This window comes from Xenopus tropicalis, chromosome 5 (assembly GCF_000004195.4).
Source record: "Xenopus tropicalis strain Nigerian chromosome 5, UCB_Xtro_10.0, whole genome shotgun sequence".
NCBI lineage: Eukaryota > Metazoa > Chordata > Amphibia > Anura > Pipidae > Xenopus > Xenopus tropicalis.
Genome location: NC_030681.2, coordinates 129768725 through 129788124, shown reverse-complemented (window position 1 = coordinate 129788124; position 19400 = coordinate 129768725). Strand labels below are relative to the sequence as shown.

Sequence of the window (19400 nt, the reverse complement as noted above, 5' to 3'; positions counted from 1 at the left end):
ATTATTCTCTAGTACAATAAAGAATTTCTAGTAAATTGTATGATGTCCTACCAAGGCCCTGATGCAGCAAAACAGCTTCAAACCACCACCATGCTTTACAGTTAATATATTCTTCTGGCTGTTTTTAGTTTTCACCAGACATTTCTTCTGGTACTGTAAAAAAAATAACTTCTTTGTCCAGAGCACGTTGTTGCAGAAGCCCTTTCTTATATGTTTATAAATAAATTAAGTCTTGCTCTGATCTTTCTGGACAGTACAGGCTTCTTCACTACAATTCCCATATACATCTTATTCGTAAAACTTCTTTATAACCGTAGACTTCTGCTCTTCATCACATCAGTAGTTGGGTGAACTACAGGTAGTTCCTATGATTAAATTCTATGGCTTTTAGAGGCTTCTTTTAGTATCTTGGTTTATTCTCAGTCTAAACTTACTGAGGCAGCCTGACCTGGGCAAGTTAGCAGTTGTTTGAAATGTTCTTGACTTCTGGATGATCTTCTAGACAATTAAATGATCCATTACACCTTATTTATACCCAGGCTAAGGCATGGACTACAAAATGTGAATGGTGCATTAATATATTTATAATTATTGTTGAAATAAAGATCAAATATCTGAGGAACAAATAAAAAATTTTCCATGGGATGTTCAATGTGTGGCCTAGGATTAGTTCCTTATTGCAACAAATAAACGGGTACACTTTGCTGGTCTGCTGCAGAGTAATGCAAATATCTGATTGTTTCCTGTATGTTGGTTAACCTGTACATTATGTGTTTCTTATGTCTAAAGCATTGATAGTGTTTCAATAACTGTATTTATCTTTTAAATTGTTTAATAGCCTTATAAATCACTCTGTGTAACAGTAAGTCTTGTGCCACATAGGGTGTTACATTTCTACTGGTGTTAAATGTCTTCAAATAAGTCTTTTTTTCTACATTTATTTACTAATCTGCTACTAATCTCCATGCATGACATAAGCTTAACTAAAATGTATTTTAATCCTCAATCATGAGATGTATATATGTAAAGCGCATGTGTTTTAAAAAAAAAAAAAAAATGTTACTATCTGTTTATTGGCAGGAAGCAGAAAAAAAGAAAGGGAAAGGCCAGAGATTTCACCACCGTCAGATTTTGAGCACACTATTCATGTGGGCTTTGATGCTGTCACTGGAGAATTCACTGTGAGTTTCATTACTGTTGATCATGTGGATATATTCTACTGCAAACTAAACAAGAAATTATATATGGCAGAATTCCTGGGAAAAAACTCTCAAAATTGACACTTTGCAGAATATTTCTTATGTATGCTTTAGGGTAGACTAGCAAAAGCTCACAAATATGAATGCCAGGGGATTTATGGACATTTTTTAGAAAGATTACCCTTAGTATGGCAAGTAAATACCCCAAAATATATGGTATTTTATACATTGCATATGGCTTCTAGGCAAGTTTAGGGAACAGCTGGTGTGCCCTGTTAATGTTCTAATCAGACAATATGTGGTGCACACAGAAGCCAAGAATCTCTGCCTACAGATTTCTGTGCAATATGGAGATCTTTGTGGCATTGCAACCACTTTTAAGCTACATTGTAAACATTATTGTCTTTGGCACTAAACCATAGTTGTGCAAGTTGCTTCCTTCTCCATTTGATCAAGGTATCTTTACTTTGTGCTGTGCTATTTCACTTTATGCTCCGCATTCTTTTAGATCTGGTACACATTATATTCTAGATAGTATATAGTATTCAATTATCAAGAAGTCAGATTAGTACAAATTTTTTTTCTTTGAGAATTTTTTTGGCAGTAAGTTCTATATAGGGTTTATTAGGTAAGTGCCCCATTGATGCATTTGTGTCTTAACCGCCTGTCATATTTTATTGTTATAGGGAATGCCAGAGCAATGGGCACGGTTACTGCAGACCTCAAACATTACTAAACTCGAACAGAAGAAAAATCCACAAGCTGTCCTGGATGTTTTAAAGTTTTATGACTCCAAACACACAGACAAGCAGAAATATCTAAGCTTCTCTGCACCAGGTAAAAGTGGCAAACGGCTTCCGCATTTTCCTTAGGTTTATGGCACGTGTTGTTTAGAGAGTAATGTCTGTCTCTTGACAGACATGACAAAGCATACCTGCTAAAACAAAAATTTAATGTAATCCCATAATTTTCATATAGTACTCCAGAATAGGCTTTTTCTATTTATTCTACCATTTTTGGGTTAAGGTTTCATTTACCCTCTCATTTTACCCAGTTAGCAGGTCAGTAAAGGGGTGCTACATTAGTTGATCCATTTGATACTTCTTGATCTTTACTAAAGTCAGCTCTTATTAAATATTAATAAACACACTGGACTGAAAAAATTGTGTTTGGAAAGAGATCCACCCCAGAAGAATATTATGTCTTAATTAGCATACTATATGTGTTGTATATTAAGAGGCCACTAAACCCTCCAATAGCTATAGAAATATCTATGATTGCATTGTTTCATAATGTCTAGCTATGAGAAAACCAAGAAATTTGGAAACAGATGGTAACATATTTTGGTATGGCTAAGCAATGTCACTGCTTCAAGCAAAAAAGTCAGTGACTGAAAGCTTTATGTTCGAAAACAAATATGTTAAAATGACAACAACATTGTTCATACTATTACTGAATTTTATTTTTTAACTTTTGTCTTTTAGATAAAGATGGGCTTCCCTCTGGTGTTTCCTCTGCAGTGAGTATTATTTTTTTTTTTAAATCATATCCAGTCCTTTTAACCTAAAGAGTAGATGTTATTTTGTTTGTATACGCAGTTTCATATGATTGCTTGAATATAAATTGCTTTTTATTCTGTTTTTTTCCTTAACTCACTCGGCTAGCATTTATATCTAGAGTTTGGTTCATGTGTGAAGTGTAGATATATAATAAATCCAATTTCTTAATATTTAGTCATTGTATCTATCTGCTGTTATTACATGTTATGTTTTCAAGGCATACCTGCAATACTTCCTTTTTACTGTTTCTTTGTCCAGCCTAATGCAAAAGGCTCTGAACCTTCAACAGCAGCAACAGATGATGATAGCGATGATGATAAGGCTCCTCCTCCTGTTATTGCTCCAAGGCCAGAACACACCAAATCAGTAAGCCAATTCTCCTATTTTCACTTGCATGCTTTCTGTACTTATGGTATGGCCTTTTGACTAGTTTTTTTTTTGTTTTTTTTTTTGACACAATTAGCAAATAAAATTATTTATTTTACTAACTGGTCTGTTATCAATTAATAGATGTATACACGGTCTGTAATTGACCCAATACCTCCACCCCCTGGAGATTCAGACAGTGCTGCAAAGGCTGGAGACCGGCAGAAAAAGAAAACAAAGATGAGCGATGAAGAGATTATGGAAAAACTTAGTACGTTTGATAAGTAAATTATTTTAAGGAAAATATCTACTGACATTAAGTATTGATTTGCTTTTGTACAACACCGAAGCCGTCATTGTCCTGTCTGCATTGTAAGATCATAGTATAACTGACTACTGTCACCTTCTTACAGTGCTGTGTGTAAACAATTTTTGCTTTTTTTCCTCTAGGAACTATAGTAAGCATAGGAGACCCCAAGAAAAAATATACTAGATATGAAAAAATTGGACAAGGGTGAGTAGAAATTTTGAGGGCACTCAAAATGTGCAACACATAAGTTAGTCTATCGTATTAAAAGGAGGTAAAAGACACATTTCAGCCCCTGAGAAATTCTGCAGCTATAGTTAGTTTCATTGTATAGTTCGAGCACCACATAATTTAACATTGAGAACTAAGCTGCAGGAATGGAGTATTGGGACTGCATATTTACATTATAGGAAATTAGAAATATGGGTTGGAAAGTATTTTAACAGGTGGGTCTTTAAGCAGCATTTGAAAGGGAGGGGCAGAGTTTAAGGTTGTGGAAATGAATTTCAGACAGAAACTTACTAGGAAAGGGGGGTACTGTAAGGCAAAGGATCAGAAGCAGACAGAGGTTTTATCACACTTCCTTCTCAGCACATTAGGCCTGGTAATTATAGACTTAAATATTATATAGGTTGCACAGGGAGCTCAGTTGTAAGGTAAGCCATCCTTTTTTAGGAGCAGAAGAACAGGAACAGCACCTCTTGTCTTTATAGATTAAAATGCCTTTATTGCAAAGTTTTCTGGGGCAAACAACAACAACAACAGCAGCAACATTTCAGGTCACATTAGACCATCTTATGTGACCTGAAACGTTGCTGCTGTTGTTGTTTGCCCCAGAAAACTTTGCAATAAAGGCATTTTAATCTATAAAGACAAGGGGTGCTGTTCCTGTTCTTCTGTACCAGGATATGCCGATGGAAAGTGGCCATTGGGGAACCTGCACTACCTCTTCTAACTAATCACAAGGCTTGGTGCTGACTACTACTCTCCAAATCCTTTTTTAGGAGACCAGATATTTAAAATAGTAGCCAAAAGCTAGGGCTTCCTTTCTGTCTCTCTTGCACTTTCTCTTTTTACACAGCTTTTCTCCAAGTAGTTCCTGCAGTGTACATAACTTGATACAACTACAAATGAACACATCTTTGTCAATATGGTTGTGCTAATTAAGCATTTGTTTCTAATGTTAAACTCACAGGGCCTCTGGAACTGTATTTACTGCTATTGATGTAGCTACCGGACAGGAGGTAAGATGTGTTGTCAGTTCTTCAATAGACACCTAAAAGAAAGCAACAGTTTTATAACATGAGATTCCCATGATTTGATGTTGGCAGTCCTAGGATAGCAGTTACAAATATCATGCTTGCTAGAAGCCTGTAATCTGTATACAAAACAGCATCACTTCAGTGTAGTCAGGGAGTCTCCTCATCTGTGTAGGAAACACACTCTTCTGCACATTTTTATATTTGCAGTAAGTATTACTGTTTCTTTTGGTCTCCCCCTGGAGATATTAAGCCACCACCCTCTAAAAGAGTATAAGAATGAATAATCTAAAATAATTTAATCATGTATTTAGAAAAAAAATTGATTGTGCTTGCTTCCTGTTGGGGGGGGGGGCACACATCAGTTAATAGAAGAAGCTGGTATTGTGGTTAACTCATGTTTACCTCCTGGCATTACTGACCTAAAGGTTTACTAATCCCATATGTACAATCAGTGTTAACAAGGTACAGAAATTAATAAATGTTAGTCTTCTCAAGTGGCAAGGCCCTCATCTAGTGAACAAATAGTACTATTGCTTTTCTATCTGTGAAAGTCAAGTTTTATGTAGATGGGGGAGGGTTCACAGCAAGCTTATTGTTAAAGGCAAAAGACAGCACATATAATTTTTAAGGTTGGTTTGTTTGCTTAGACCTTATGTTTTTTATTACAATATAGGTCTTGTGTAATCTTCAGTATTTCATATTATTCATGGTATTAATTGGTCTTTTCTACAGGTTGCAATCAAACAGATAAATCTTCAGAAGCAGCCCAAGAAAGAACTGATAATCAATGAGATTCTAGTGATGAAAGAATTGAAGAACCCCAATATAGTAAATTTCCTGGACAGGTAACAAAAACTGAACAGTAATCTTAAAGGAAGTGCCCTATAAATGTTTAGCAAAATTGTTATCATAGATCAGAGAAGCTGTGGCTTGTCTTCACTACATCTGATCAGATGTTATATTCAAATGAGCCCAAACAACTAACCAACAAATATCCATAGTATTAGATATGAATTGCGATAGTCGGGCCACTAACTGCTTCACCCATCCCACTAATAACTATTTGGCACTAGGCAAGCCCACAGTTTGGGGAAAAAAATAGTAGAACAGTTGCTTGACTATATGTCAGGCACTTTTAAACTGAATTCATGTTTAAACCATCAGTAGATTTTTGTTTTAATCGGCCAAGAGGTCTTATTGAAAATGTATTAAGAGTTTTGCCCTATTTGAATTAGTCTTTCTCATGCGCAGTAGAGTGAAAAGCTGAACTTTAACAGAAAAGTCAGCTTTTCACTCTACTGCGCATGCACCTAACGCTGGCATTTTAGGAAAAGGAAGGAGGAAGCGCTACAGGTACCCCGGGCTGGTGCTCTTTTCTCCTAACAGGAGCACCAGCCCGGGGTAAAAGGTAGGCGATTAAAGTCACTTGGGGGTGCCTAACATTTTGGCACCCCCAAGTGACTTTGCCTTTCCTTCTCCTTTAACGTTCTGCTTTTCACTGTACTGCGCATGCCAGCCCAGAAGAGATGAAGACAAAGCATGGCATGCTGCTACAGAAGTGACCAAGGCTGGTGCAGTTTTCAGCAACCAGAATTGCCGGCCTGGTTTATCAGGTCAATGATAATCTCGTATTTTTAAACCTCACATCTTAAAACTTTATTAAGGTGAACTTTCCCTTTAAAACGTTTCATGACAACAGTGGCTTATGTCAACCATGTCATGTTTTTTTGGGCAGTTTGTAGCAATAACATAATTCTATTGCGTTGTATAAGAGGATTTTTCCATTTTTAGTTCTGACGTCTGAACTTGCTTTCAGTGTTTTCTTTTTTGTAAAAATACATATTTGTTCCAGTTTCTTGGTGAGTGACGAGCTGTATGTTGTAATGGAGTATTTGGCTGGAGGATCCCTTACAGACGTAGTCACAGAAACCTGTATGGATGAGGCACAGATAGCAGCTGTCTGCAGAGAGGTGAGACATGCAACATCCGCTTATTGATGCATTTATCTCTCAAAATATGCCTCTGACAGCAAGCAGTTGCCCGAAGTTGCCTTGCTAGGATGGGGGCTTCTCAATTTAGAGCTCATACATGGTACGAGAATATATTTACAATGGCACTAATGGAGTCCTAATATTAAATAGGTGTACATTGCTTGTTTAAAACATTTTGAGCTGTACATGTATAAGCTAGTTTTGGTCAAATCTTAAAAGAATTGATATAAATTGCCAGTTCAATAGTGTAAATAACGAAAACTAAGCATTTCAGAAAGCTCTGAATCTGTGTGTAAAATCCTAAACTGAATGATGTTCTGCAAATTGTCACCACAGATGCACAGAAATGGGCTGTAAAAGTGTGAGGTTGAAGCTACAAGATAACACAAATGTCCAAAGTATTCTAGATATATGAAATATCTCACAAATAAATGCTATGCTATTCTGAGTTATTGGTACATTGAATGGTTTGTTTGTGTCCTACTTCCATCCACTATTTTTTCTAATACCGCATGAATAATTTCTTTGCAACAGGAAAAATGTTTGGGGGAGCTCATCTCAAAAAACCTATGTTCAAAGTAATTTTTTATTGGGAAATAAAAATCCTTTTACCATTCTCTATCTAATATTTAGTTTGTAAAGCTAAATTCTGTGTCAGGTAAAAAACATATTCATTTACTTTTAATGTTTTTATTTTCCTCTCTGGCAACAGTGTCTGCAAGCTTTGGAATTCCTACATGCGAACCAGGTCATTCACAGAGACATAAAGAGTGACAATGTTCTCCTTGGAATGGATGGTTCTGTCAAACTGAGTGAGTCTTTCATCATTGCCGTGAATCATTAACTTAACATATAATTAAAAACTATAAAAATATTTTAATAAGATTTATCCAAAAACCAGTTCATACTTATTTCTTACATTTAAATTGTTTCACAAGAAACAAGCTCAGGTGCGTAGCCCAAATAAGGCACTATTCAAGGTTTTAAGGTTCCTAAGTCTGTAGGATAAGAAAAGGGCAAAATGGGTCAGTAACTGAGTGCATAGGTTATTTTGTGGCACTGGGAGTAGAACAATACAGGATAATTCCTGCATTTTATCAGAGAGCTGCATAACATTAGACCTTAGGTCTGCTTAATACCTTGGGTATGCATGTACAACAGCATATATCTGCATCAGGAATGGTCGCTTTCCAACACTACAGCTGTAGTTGAACTGCAATTTATAAGGTTCCCTAACATGTCTTACTGTACTAGGACTGGTGCTTTAAATCTAGCTGGATGACCTCAGATATTTACCCAAGGTCTTATTTTTATCATCTGCGTATTCCTTTTAATATTTAAGTAACACTTCTGCAACACTGTACCATTAAAATTATCTTAAAATAAATGCCTTGAATTTTCTATGCTTCAGCATATTAATGTAGAATTGTTTTCTGAAACTTCAGGTAAATGTAATGCTCTTAAGGCCTATGGCACACATTGCATTACGTACCAGTTAACAGCCACACTCCTCCAAGTGTATTGACTAAAAATCCATGTCTTTCTGCATATGGAGCCTAATAGTTTGTGTGCCTTAACTTTTACTGCTATTTGCCATTACTGGTTTCTTCTGTCTTAGACATGACCCCAGTGATCTTATGAAATGCTTTTGTATGGGGTTCAAACACTGCACTTTGTTTTCCATCTTAAGTACGGTTGAGTGCCACTGCAAGAGCAATTAAAAACACTTTAAGGATTTGTATGCATTTTTATTTTTTTCCTCCACAGCCGACTTTGGCTTCTGTGCACAAATTACCCCAGAACAGAGCAAGCGAAGCACCATGGTGGGAACACCATACTGGATGGCACCAGAAGTGGTTACAAGGAAAGCATATGGCCCCAAGGTGGATATCTGGTCACTTGGAATTATGGCTATTGAAATGGTGGAAGGGGAACCACCTTATCTCAACGAAAATCCTTTAAGGGTAAGTTCTTTGCTATGGGAACTTCATTAACAAATAGTTCACAGGCACACAAGCGAAGACCTGAATGGCGGCTCCTGGCAACTGCGCTAATGCTATTTGGCACCCGTGTTAGTGCTGTTTATACTCAGTGTAAACAATTAGAATGTAAGAAATGTTAACAATTAAAAATCATTTTCTTTCAGGCTTTGTATTTGATTGCTACTAATGGAACTCCGGAACTTCAGAAACCTGAAAAACTTTCACCGATATTCCGGGATTTCTTAAACCGCTCACTTGAGATGGATGTAGAAAAGAGAGGGTCCGCTAGAGAGCTCTTACAGGTGGGTAAACCTTGTTTAGTCCAGTGGCCTTTTAGCTAGGAGCATTACACTGCAAAAAAAAAACTTCTGATATATCCCTTAAGAAAAAAAAATGTATATATATTCACTAGTAAAATGAGGCCACGCTCACAGGAAAAAAATTTTGTTTATTAGAAGAGGACTAACTTTCGGCTAGCAATCTAGACTTTCTCAAAGTGAATGCAAACAACAACCTTTCCAGATAAACCCGGAGTGACGTCATAGAGGCGTCACTGTGATTGGACCAGACATAAAATACAACAATCATAATACAAAAATTAAAGGAAACATCACAAATCGAGGCGGTATGATACAGTGTAAATATTCACTTACCTTTTACAGTCGGTTAAAACTGATAGACACCATATGTCAGAACATTTCTTTTGGGCAAGAGCAGAATGGTGTGTCTGGCTAACTCATAGGTTTTCGGAACATCACATGAACTAAATTTATGCTTAACCTTTCTATTGCCACCCACCCTATCCACTCTGGACCCAAATTTACTAGACTAGCATAAGAAATACAGTCTAATGTTAAATTTAATAGAAAAAATATGCCCAGTCAAATATTTTTTCCCTTGAATGCAGTTTAATATTGTTTCAAACCCATCATGCTTCATTGCTCAGTGGAAACAAAGAATGCGCATTGTCATTTGCACCAATGCTCTAACTACTGTATATTGTGTTTTCTTTTTGTGAATTTTTATTACATCTAGTTTCTGGCATTCAGTAACTTCCTTACAAATGGTGTAGAATCGGTCATTGGCAAGGAAAGGGTTAATAAAATTCTTCCTGTAATCCATCATGAATGTTTCTTAAAGCTTATGATGTAGGCATTGGTACCAAACAGCCCTTTTGACTATCTTAATAAATACATTTTTATTGCTCTCCACAGCACCCATTCCTGAAACTCGCAAAACCACTGTCCAGCCTCACACCGCTAATCCTGGCTGCCAAAGAAGCGATGAAGGGAAACCGCTAACATCAACCTTTTGATGCTTTGCCTTACGTCTCATTCACCTTACTTCATAACCTCCTTTGTATTCTACAAGTGCCACTGATGACCAACTTGTGTCGAGGGACAAAGAGCATCCTGTACAGACAAAACTAAGAAATACTTATGACTGTACGTCTGGAATAACCATGCAGAACACAGAACTCCTGCTGTGCTGTGTGCCTTTTCCTTTTTAGGAAGAACAACAGTTTTTTTGTGGCCATTCTTGATCCCTGTTTTCCAGGGTTTTGACTGTTTGTTTAATGGGAATTCACATTGTTTTTTAGGTCTTCTTTCTGTGCTCTGAGGGCAGAATTTCTGTTTCCTGGCCTTCTCTTGATACTTGAATAACTTGCACGCCAATAGAAGAGCAATTAGTCTTTTGGGTCTGTGCTGGCTCCTCAGATTTCACTTTTTTTTCATGTGCCTGGATCTGTTTGTTTAATACAGGGAAGAAATGTGCACATCTGTTTGAATTCCTTGTGCAGAGGCACAGGCAACTGCCTTGTGTCGCCATGTGCTATACCTTATCAATTTTTATTTTTACTGTTGGGGCTAGCAACACAATGATAATGCTGACCCTTTCAGTAAGGGTAGAATCACTTTTGTTAGAAGCCTCTTCCTCCTGTTTTCTTTTCTTTTTGTATTCTTTGCTAGAGAAAGGGTTAAAATAACGGTAGAGACGCTGGCTGCAGTTTCATGGGACATTACTGGTGTTTTGTATTTTTGTTCTTTTGTACTGAGGTGAATTGTGTTCCTTCGTTATGGACGGCTCATTAAGTGCTCTTAACAGTCAGTAAAAACTGCACTAACTATTCCTAAAACAAAAGATTTGCATTTTTTTACACCCATGTGTTTGTGGTTGGAAGGGAAGTAGTGCCAAAGCTAGAATGCTATTTTGTAGTTTTGTGCAGTTGTTCTAATTCGTGATTGCCTACTAAAGTGCTAAATCAAAGTGTTCCTTTTTTCTATAAAGTATTGTGAAGACAAAAGTGCCTTCAACAACATCCGATCTGTCTGAGCCTTGATTGCCACTGTTATTAACTGTTATGAATTTGTGTATACATCTAAGAATCCACAAAAACAGTACTAAAAATTAATATTGGGTTGCCTGGAGATAAGCCTACCCTGCCAAGTCACTAGCTCAACCTTTTACTCTAAATAGATCTCACCAAAGCTTGCCTTCTCTACAGAAACGGATCAGTAGTGCCATTTCTCGCCATCATTATGCTCCAGTCTATCTCATACTTTTTGAAAGTAAGTAATTCCTGATTCCTTGGTATTATTATGATTGTGGTGTTTCCACTTCTTTGAAAATACTGTTTGTCTCCTGTTAGTAAAGAGAGTTTAAGATTAAACCTGTGTTAATACAAATGGTTTAATCTATATTAGATGTAAGTCTATAATGCTCACATTCATGTTTTTTTAGAGACAGATCTAAGGTGATAGCCTAGGAAATATGTGGCTTAGGAAAGTTAAATGTGGCTGCCAGCAGTTGGTGTGCAGGAGCTATGCGCTCGCAGAACAAAAGAGACGATAGCTTTCTATCTCCTGGTGCTAAGGTGCTGAACCGCCCATAGAGATTATTCACCCACTTTGTGTATTTTTTATTTTCTACTTAAATACGAGTTATGTGCGTTTTAAGCAGAATAAAACTATGCAACTTAGATTAGAGTTCCACCGTCCCATCTTTTGTGCCAATAGAGAGGCCGATCCACCAGCAGCAGCAGCTCCGCTCTGGGGTCAGAATTGCATTCATTTCACTTTCTTTCCTGCTGCTAAACAGTGCCATTTTCTATTGCTTTTTAGTGTGACAGAACCAGTCTTACTGTACGTCGGAGTCATTTCATAGTCATGTCTTATTTCTTTTACTGTGTACTGAAAGCATTGGGGGTTGTCTGATGAACTTGAAGTGCATATCTGGTTTTTTTTTTGTTTTTTTTTACAAGCAGTGTTGTCTCAGATTGTGTCCTGATATTTCTTTATGTGCTTAAAACCAATTTTTACAGATAGCCAGTACCTGCATACACATCTGTAGGGAATCATACTCTTCAGATATCCCTTATTTATGATGCCTTTGGTTTTTAAAGGGAAGTTCTTTTTATTTTGCTGTGTTGTAGATGCTATTAGTCTAAGTGGGCTTCATTTTTTTGTTTTGTAATTGCTTTTCTGTATTGCCTCTCTACAAAGTTAAACTCAAAATACACTAGCTAGGGACAGTGGCCCTGGAAACTCCAATAGGTGGCGATGCTGGATTTCCAAGTAACTGTATTTACGGCTTGTCCTTATATTTCAGCATATCCTAGCTCTTTCTTTATTCATGAATTTAATAGGTTGTTCACCTTGAAATTTACTTTTAGTATAATATAGATCTTGATATTCTGACAATTTGCAGTTGGTCTTCAATTTTTAATTTCTGTTGATTTTGAGTCCAATTTGGAATTTCAGCAGGTGTCCGGTTGAAAGGGTAGAATTTTAACCAGGCAGTGGTTTAAGTGAGAGACTGGAATATGAATAGGAGGGGGACTGAAGAGAAAGATAAATAATAACAAACAGTTGTAGCCTTACAGAGACATAGTTTTTGGCTGCTGGCGTCAGTGACCCCCATCTGACAGTTGAAAAGAGGAAGATGTTAAAAACAAATAACTTAAAAACTATAAGAAATAAAAAAATATGGGCCAATTGAAAAGTTGCTAAGAATCAGCTATTCTACAACATTAAAGTTAATTTAGGTTAATTTAAGCTAATGCCTCATTGTTAGTGTTACTGGGAATTGCAGAGAAAGAGTCATTTAAACTCCAAGTTAGAGAAGCACAGAATAAAAAAAATGAAGGCATCTGCAATCTGTCTTAGAATGCCACTTTTTATATACTAAAAGTTAATTAAAAGGTGAAGTTGCCCTTTAAACTTGCAAAAGCTGAAGGAAAATCCAGCTTGAATAGTTTCTGTAAGCAAAGCCCAGTGAAAGTCATGTGTAGGGCACACAGGGCATAGCCTTGGAGAAGAGCCCGACTGTCATTTGCTTAAATAGAATCTGCTTATTCCAGGTGGACTCCATTTAAGAAAACAACAGAACACAGGTCGCTCCTTGAGGTACTTGCCCAGTTAGCCAGGGGCCAAACAGAGGAATACTGTACAAGTGGCCATACACATGTAGCCATTCTTCTCTCGTTTGGGTAGACCACCTGAATGACTGGGAATCTTTACTTCTTTATGCTAAAGTTTAAACTTTTGCAGTCAGGTTAAATAATCATCAATCCGCCATCAAAATGGCCACGTGGCTAGCTTGTTCGGCCAGTATGGTTGGAATTGGCTTTGTTGTAACTGACTTGTAGCCCACAAAGTGTTCAGGCTAATGCCAGATGAGGCGTAGGGCGGATTTTTTCAGCAAGTGGAAAAGCGCTTGCTGAAAATACCGTCCTGCGCCTCCTACCTGTGCCTGCACCGGAATGAATGAGATACGCTCGGGTGCAGGCACATGTAGCCAATATACGCATGAAAACATGAGACTTTGCATTATCTCGCGTTTTTATGCGTATATCGGGTACATGTGCCTGCACCCGAGCGTATCGCATTCATTCCGGTGCAGGCACAGGTAGGAGGCGCAGGACGGTATTTTCAGCAAGTGCTTTTCCACTTGTCGAAAATATTCGCCCTACAACTCGTCTGGCAGTAGCCTTATGTCCTGACAGCAGCGCTAAGGGTAGCCATACATGCCCAGATTTGGTCAGGCAGACAGCTTTGTTCCATAGTGAATCGCATACTTTTGCTTACACAAATACAGGTGCCCGCAATTAATTTTATACTTCTTGTAGTTTCAGAGATGAAATACTGTAACTCTAGCCCTAGGGAACAATCATCTCTGCAGTAGGGGGTGACAAATGGGGGGTGGCAGCTCCTCTGTTCCCCATCAATATGGGAGCCCTGCACTGGATAGCTTGCCCCGTGCCCCTAAAGGACTGCCCTAGGATCTTAGCTGGCATTGCTGTACCCATTACATCGGTTTCCTAAGCATGGCATTTTGTTTATTTACGATGCAGCCATTCATTTCAATTACATTACACTAAAATTATATTTCAAGTATGTTTTTTCCTGCCAATCCAAATCAATAATAACCAAATCTGGTATTAGACTAGATGAGTGTTACATGTATGAGTCAATAAAATGCTTTGTTCTTCAAAAGAAAAATATAAGCAAAGGTCATATTTTCTTTTAAGGATTATACCACCTTAACCTTCCATTGTTTCTTCATGTATACAAACTCTCACGCAGTCAGTTGTTTTCTGCCTGTCGGTACAATAGCAATGTGCCAGGATAGCGCTGCTCTGTTACTTGTCAGTGTACCTGGGGCCTGGCTGAAGCAGTCGCTTTATTACTAACTTTACTAAATACATGTACAGACTGAAGTTTAGTGCCAGTAGCCTAGTGCTTGGAGAAAGCATAACATAAATGGGGCATTGTTCGTAGACCTTCCTTTTATGAACTCTTTTTTTATCCTTTACTTTTTTTAACAAGGGAAGAGGAGAGTTTTTTTCTCTCTGATCCTGATATGTATAGTTGTGAATATTCATAGCACCCCCCCAGAGTGGAAGGTATAGCCTAGAAAATTGATTTATTTTAAATCATTTAAAGGAACAGTAACACCAAAAAATGAAAGAGCTTTAAAGTAATAAAAATATAATGCACTGTTGCCCTGCACTGGTAAAACTGGTGTGTTTGCTACAGTAACACTACTATAATTTATATAATAAGCTGCTGTGTAGCCCCGGGGGCAGCCATTCAAGCTGGGATAAAGGAGAAAAGGCACAGGTTACATAGCAGATAACAGATAAGCTCTGTAGAATACAATAGTGTTTTATCTGTTATCTGCTATGTGCCTGTGCCTTTTCTCCTTTGAATGGCTGCCTCCATGGCTACATAGCAGCTTATTTATATAAATTATAGTAGACTTTCTGAAGTAAACACTCAACTTTTACCAGTGCAGGGCAGCAGCACATTATATTTTAGTTACTTTTATACACTTTCATTTTTTGGTGTTACTGTTCCTTTAATGTTTGCTCTTCATAAACTTGAACTAAAGAGGTTTGGATTTCTGATATGCTTCACTGGAACGCGTGGTATGAACAGAGCAATGCAGGATTAGCTTAATGGGGTTATTCACCTTGAATTTAACTTTTAGTATGTTGTAGACAGGATTCCAGGACAATTTGCAAGTAACTTTTTTTCTGTGTGTGTTTTTAGTCATTTACATTTGTTGTGCAGTTTCAGCTTGGAATTTTACCTATTCAGTTGCCAGGTCTTAATTGCCCTAGCTACCAGGCCTGAATAAAAAAATAAGCGATAAAAAACACAATAAAGGTGAATCCTTAGGCTGATACCACACACACAGAGTATTATTGGTAGGCAGGAAAAGGTTTGCTGAGAATCCACCGCTATGCCTAAAAAATGTACTTGTGTTTGTACCCGGAAGCACTGAAGCCACCCCAGTGCCGGCACCCACAGCCCATATACGCCAACAAATGCAAAGGCTCGCGTTGGCTGGCAGGTAACGACTGTGTGTGCCTGCACCCAGGCATAGTGGCGGATTTCCAAGGATACGCTATGTGTCATCTGCCTTACAGCCAATGATTTTTAATTTTGTTGCTGGGGTCAGTGACACCTGACAAGCTAATAATTTGAGAACTCCAAGGAACAATAAATGAAGACCAACTGAAAAATTGCTTGAAATAATCTATAGCATAGATTAAAGGTGAACTTCTACTTTAAGAGAACACCATTTACTCCTTGCTTTGGAAAGCTTGCTATTTGAAGATGAAATACGCCTGTATGTAAACCAGATTCAATTTGCCCCGTGCCGTGAATCTCCAAACTTTGGCCTTTGAGCTGCACAACTACTTCCATAAATAGGCAGCAAAGTATAAGACTGAAGCCTATTGCAGCAGCACAATGTTTGGGCTCTGCTTATTTGTATCTATACATGTGAGTGAGATTTATTCCTTACCTTTACCATCCTTATATGCTTTGTGGTAGCTGTAATCATTACTGGCTAAGGCAATACACACATATATAGGAAAACACTGGGATAAAGGTATTTTGTACACAATTCACTATTGCTTTTTACTTTGCTGTCAATTTATGGAAAAACTGATATATATATATTGCTCTGGATTAATCTTACGTCCCTGTTAAACCCATCCAGCTGTGTGAGCTGAGGATCCGTAATGCAGTAGCAGAGCTATTCCATCTTTCCCATTTGTTTCTATGTGGATTCTCCCTCTCTCTCCCTCCATGTATTCCTTGCATGCAGATGTTTTATATTTCCATGGAACTCTTTCTCTTTCTGCTGCTCTTACTCTGCCCTTCTGTTTAATTTAATCCCATCCTTTTATTTAATTGTTAATTTTTACGGCAATAACTACTGAATCATTTGTGTGCATTGTCTTGGCTTAAAATAAACTTTTTTTGTTGTATTTTACTAGAATCATTTTGGTTTGACTTTATTTGTGAGTAATGCAAGCAGTTGGGCTCTGCTCATGGTCAGCGCACACATCAATAATCGGAAAGAATATCTAGAAGCTATAAGAATATAAGTATTGAGGCTTCCAGCTTGCAGTGCATTGATGCCTGTGTGGGTAAAACTGCCCTGGGCATATCAGCCATACACAGTATCTTCTCTCTGCGCCCAGTTCTTTCTCCTTTGGTTTCATCATTTGGATCAAACTGCATCGATATAACATTAAACAAATTGTAAGCATATTGTACATTCATCAAAGCCTCTCCGTAACCCAAGAATTGTGCTGCATGGCTGTTCTGCTCATGGAAATGGTTTACCTCCTTGAGGCAACAGGGTCCATATGATTGGGGTTGATGCATCGGTAAATTTTAACTTAAAAGAAATGTAAATCTTTATAATAAATGTACAGTTGATCTAATTTTTTTTAAGATATTAAAGACTAGAAATTAATTTTTTTTTTCCATTTATCTTAATGTCTGTGCGTGCCATTTATAATTTTGCTTTAAAAGAGAAGGAAAGTAAAAAAAAAACAAGCTTTAGAAATGTGTGGCATTGCACATAGCTTGTGTGTTACTCACTACTCTGCAGTTCGTGACTGTGTGTGACTGGGATATCTCTGCTCTTCTATAACTTAGCAGCTCTCTGCTCGTTTCATCTTCCTGGCCAAACCCGCTGGCCTGGGGCCAGCACAATCACACACCTCCGTAATTGGCAAAAGAATTTCAGAAAGGACAAATGTGTGCGTTGGCAAGTAGAGCTATGATGGATGACTAAATTAAAATGGTGGCTGCAGTTAGCATAGTCAGCATTTCAGCATGGAATATTTAAAATGAGAAAACACATTTTGCAGAACAAAACCTAGCAATCCATTTGGAACAATAGGCTGAACATATTGGATGTATCTTATAACGGTACCTCTCCTTCTGCTTTACAAGTATTTTATCGATATTTATAATATGCCATATTTGTGCAGCAGTAGGCTGTTGGAAGCATTAGATGCTTTAGGGCTCTGGTACACGGGGAGATTAGTCGCCCGCGGCAAAACTCCCTGCTCGCGGGCGACTAATCTCCCCGAGTTGCCTTCCCTCTGCCATCCCACCGGCGAACATGTAAGTCGCCGGCGGGATGGCAGACGCGGCGGCGCGATTTCGCGCCGCGACTTACATGTTCGCCGGTGGGATGGCAGAGGGAAGGCAACTCGGGGAGATTAGTCGCCCGCGAGCAGGGAGTTTTGCCGCGGGCGACTAATCTCCCCGTGTACCAGAGCCCTTAGCTGGCAGGTTGAGATGGGACAGTCTGTGCTCTGATAAACTCCAGTCACACTTTACTGCTGAGCTGCAAGTTGGAGTGATATCACCCCCCCCCCCCCTTTCCCAGCAGCCGATCAGCAGAACAATGGGAAGGGAGCAAGATAGCAGCTCCCAGTAGGTATCAGAATAGCACTCAATAGTAAGAAATCCAAGTCCGGCTTGGGACTCCTCCAGTTACATGGGAGTAGGAGAAACAATAGGTTACCTGAAAGCAGTTCTAATGTGTAGCGCTGGCTCCTTCTGAAAGCTCAGACTCCGGCACAATGCACTGAGATGGCGCCTACACACCAATATTACAGCTAAAAATACATTTGTTGGTTCAAGAATAACATTTTAAATGGTAAAGTGAATTATTTGCTATGTAAACAGTGTCATTTAGAAGTAAAAAGTACATCATAAAAATCATGACAGTATCCCTTTAAGAAAAATGAATGCTCTAATAATACATAACGTACGGAATGCAGGTATAATGGAAAGCAGTGCTGAGACTCAAATGGACCTTTCTGCTCCCCAGCCATTACAGTAGCAGAATGTGTAGTCTCAATTATTCCAAAATTTTCATACATTTTCTTTTATACTTTAGTAAACATCAAAATCATAAATTATATTACTTGACTGACAGTTCTTGCCAAAAAGTTGGGACACTGTAAAATATAAATTATAAAAATGGGATGATTTGCAAATCATTTAAACCCTATATTTAATTGCAAATAGTTTAAATACAACGCACTGAAACAGAAATGATATAATTTTGCTAAAAAAAATATATGTTCGCTTTGAATTTGATGCCAGCAACATGATTCAAAGAGTTGGAAGAGCAGCAAAAAAGACTGGAAAAGTTTTGTAATGCTTAAAACAGCAGATCCCAGGGAGCTTGGGTGTCTCAGAAGTAAACATATTCTACAGTTCAGAATATGTTAAAAAGAATCAGAGCATCCAGAAAAACTGCTGTAGGCATGGGACAAGGCTGAAAAGCAACATTGCATGGCCGTGATCCTCAGGCAGCACTGCATTGAGAACAGGCCCAGTTCTGTGGTGGGATCACTTGGGCTCAGGAATACTTCCCAAAGCCACTGTCTGTCAACTCAGTTCCACAAAGGAAAGTTCAAACTGTACCATATAAAGAAGAGACTATATAAACATGAGCCTCAAACACTGATGCCTTCTCTGGGCCCAAGCTCATTTAAGATGGACTGAGGCAAAGAGGAAAATTGTTTAGTGGTCTGACCAATGAAATTTTAAATTTTTTGGAAATTATGGACGCCACGTGCTCAGGCTAAAGAGAAGAAGGTCCATACGGCTTATCAGTGCACAGTCCTGTGATGGTATGTGGGTACATTAGTGCACGTGGCATGGAGAGCTTGCACATCTGGGAAGGCGCTGTTAATGCTGACCCATATATACAGTTTCTGGAGCAACATATGCTGCCATCCAAAGAACGTTATTTTTCAGGGAAAGCCGTGCTTATTTCAGCAAGACAATTCCACACCGCATTCTGCATTGAGCACAACAGCAAGGTCCGGGGGCTAAACAGACCTTAAAGACATTTGGTGTATTATGAAAGGAACAATACAGCACAGGAGATCGCAAACTGTTG

General features: G+C 38.2%; 1 protein-coding gene across 2 annotated transcripts in view; it reads left to right on the top strand.

Annotated features, from left to right (window-relative positions):
• pak2 (p21 protein (Cdc42/Rac)-activated kinase 2) overlaps window positions 1-14051 on the top strand; it is a 32416-nt gene extending 18365 nt beyond the window's left edge. The window contains exons 3-15 of one of the 2 annotated variants that reach the window (XM_002935099.5): window positions 1081-1181; window positions 1886-2036; window positions 2684-2718; window positions 3017-3124; window positions 3269-3395; window positions 3575-3638; window positions 4627-4675; window positions 5426-5538; window positions 6546-6663; window positions 7397-7496; window positions 8452-8648; window positions 8831-8968; window positions 9881-14051. In XM_002935099.5, the coding sequence (XP_002935145.1) occupies window positions 1081-1181; window positions 1886-2036; window positions 2684-2718; window positions 3017-3124; window positions 3269-3395; window positions 3575-3638; window positions 4627-4675; window positions 5426-5538; window positions 6546-6663; window positions 7397-7496; window positions 8452-8648; window positions 8831-8968; window positions 9881-9967 (1388 nt within the window). In that variant the 3' untranslated portion in view covers window positions 9968-14051. The remainder of the gene's footprint in view (window positions 1-1080; window positions 1182-1885; window positions 2037-2683; window positions 2719-3016; window positions 3125-3268; window positions 3396-3574; window positions 3639-4626; window positions 4676-5425; window positions 5539-6545; window positions 6664-7396; window positions 7497-8451; window positions 8649-8830; window positions 8969-9880) is intronic. The other variant, XM_012971043.3, reaches the window with a different exon arrangement.
• The last annotated feature ends 5349 nt before the right edge of the window (window positions 14052-19400 follow it).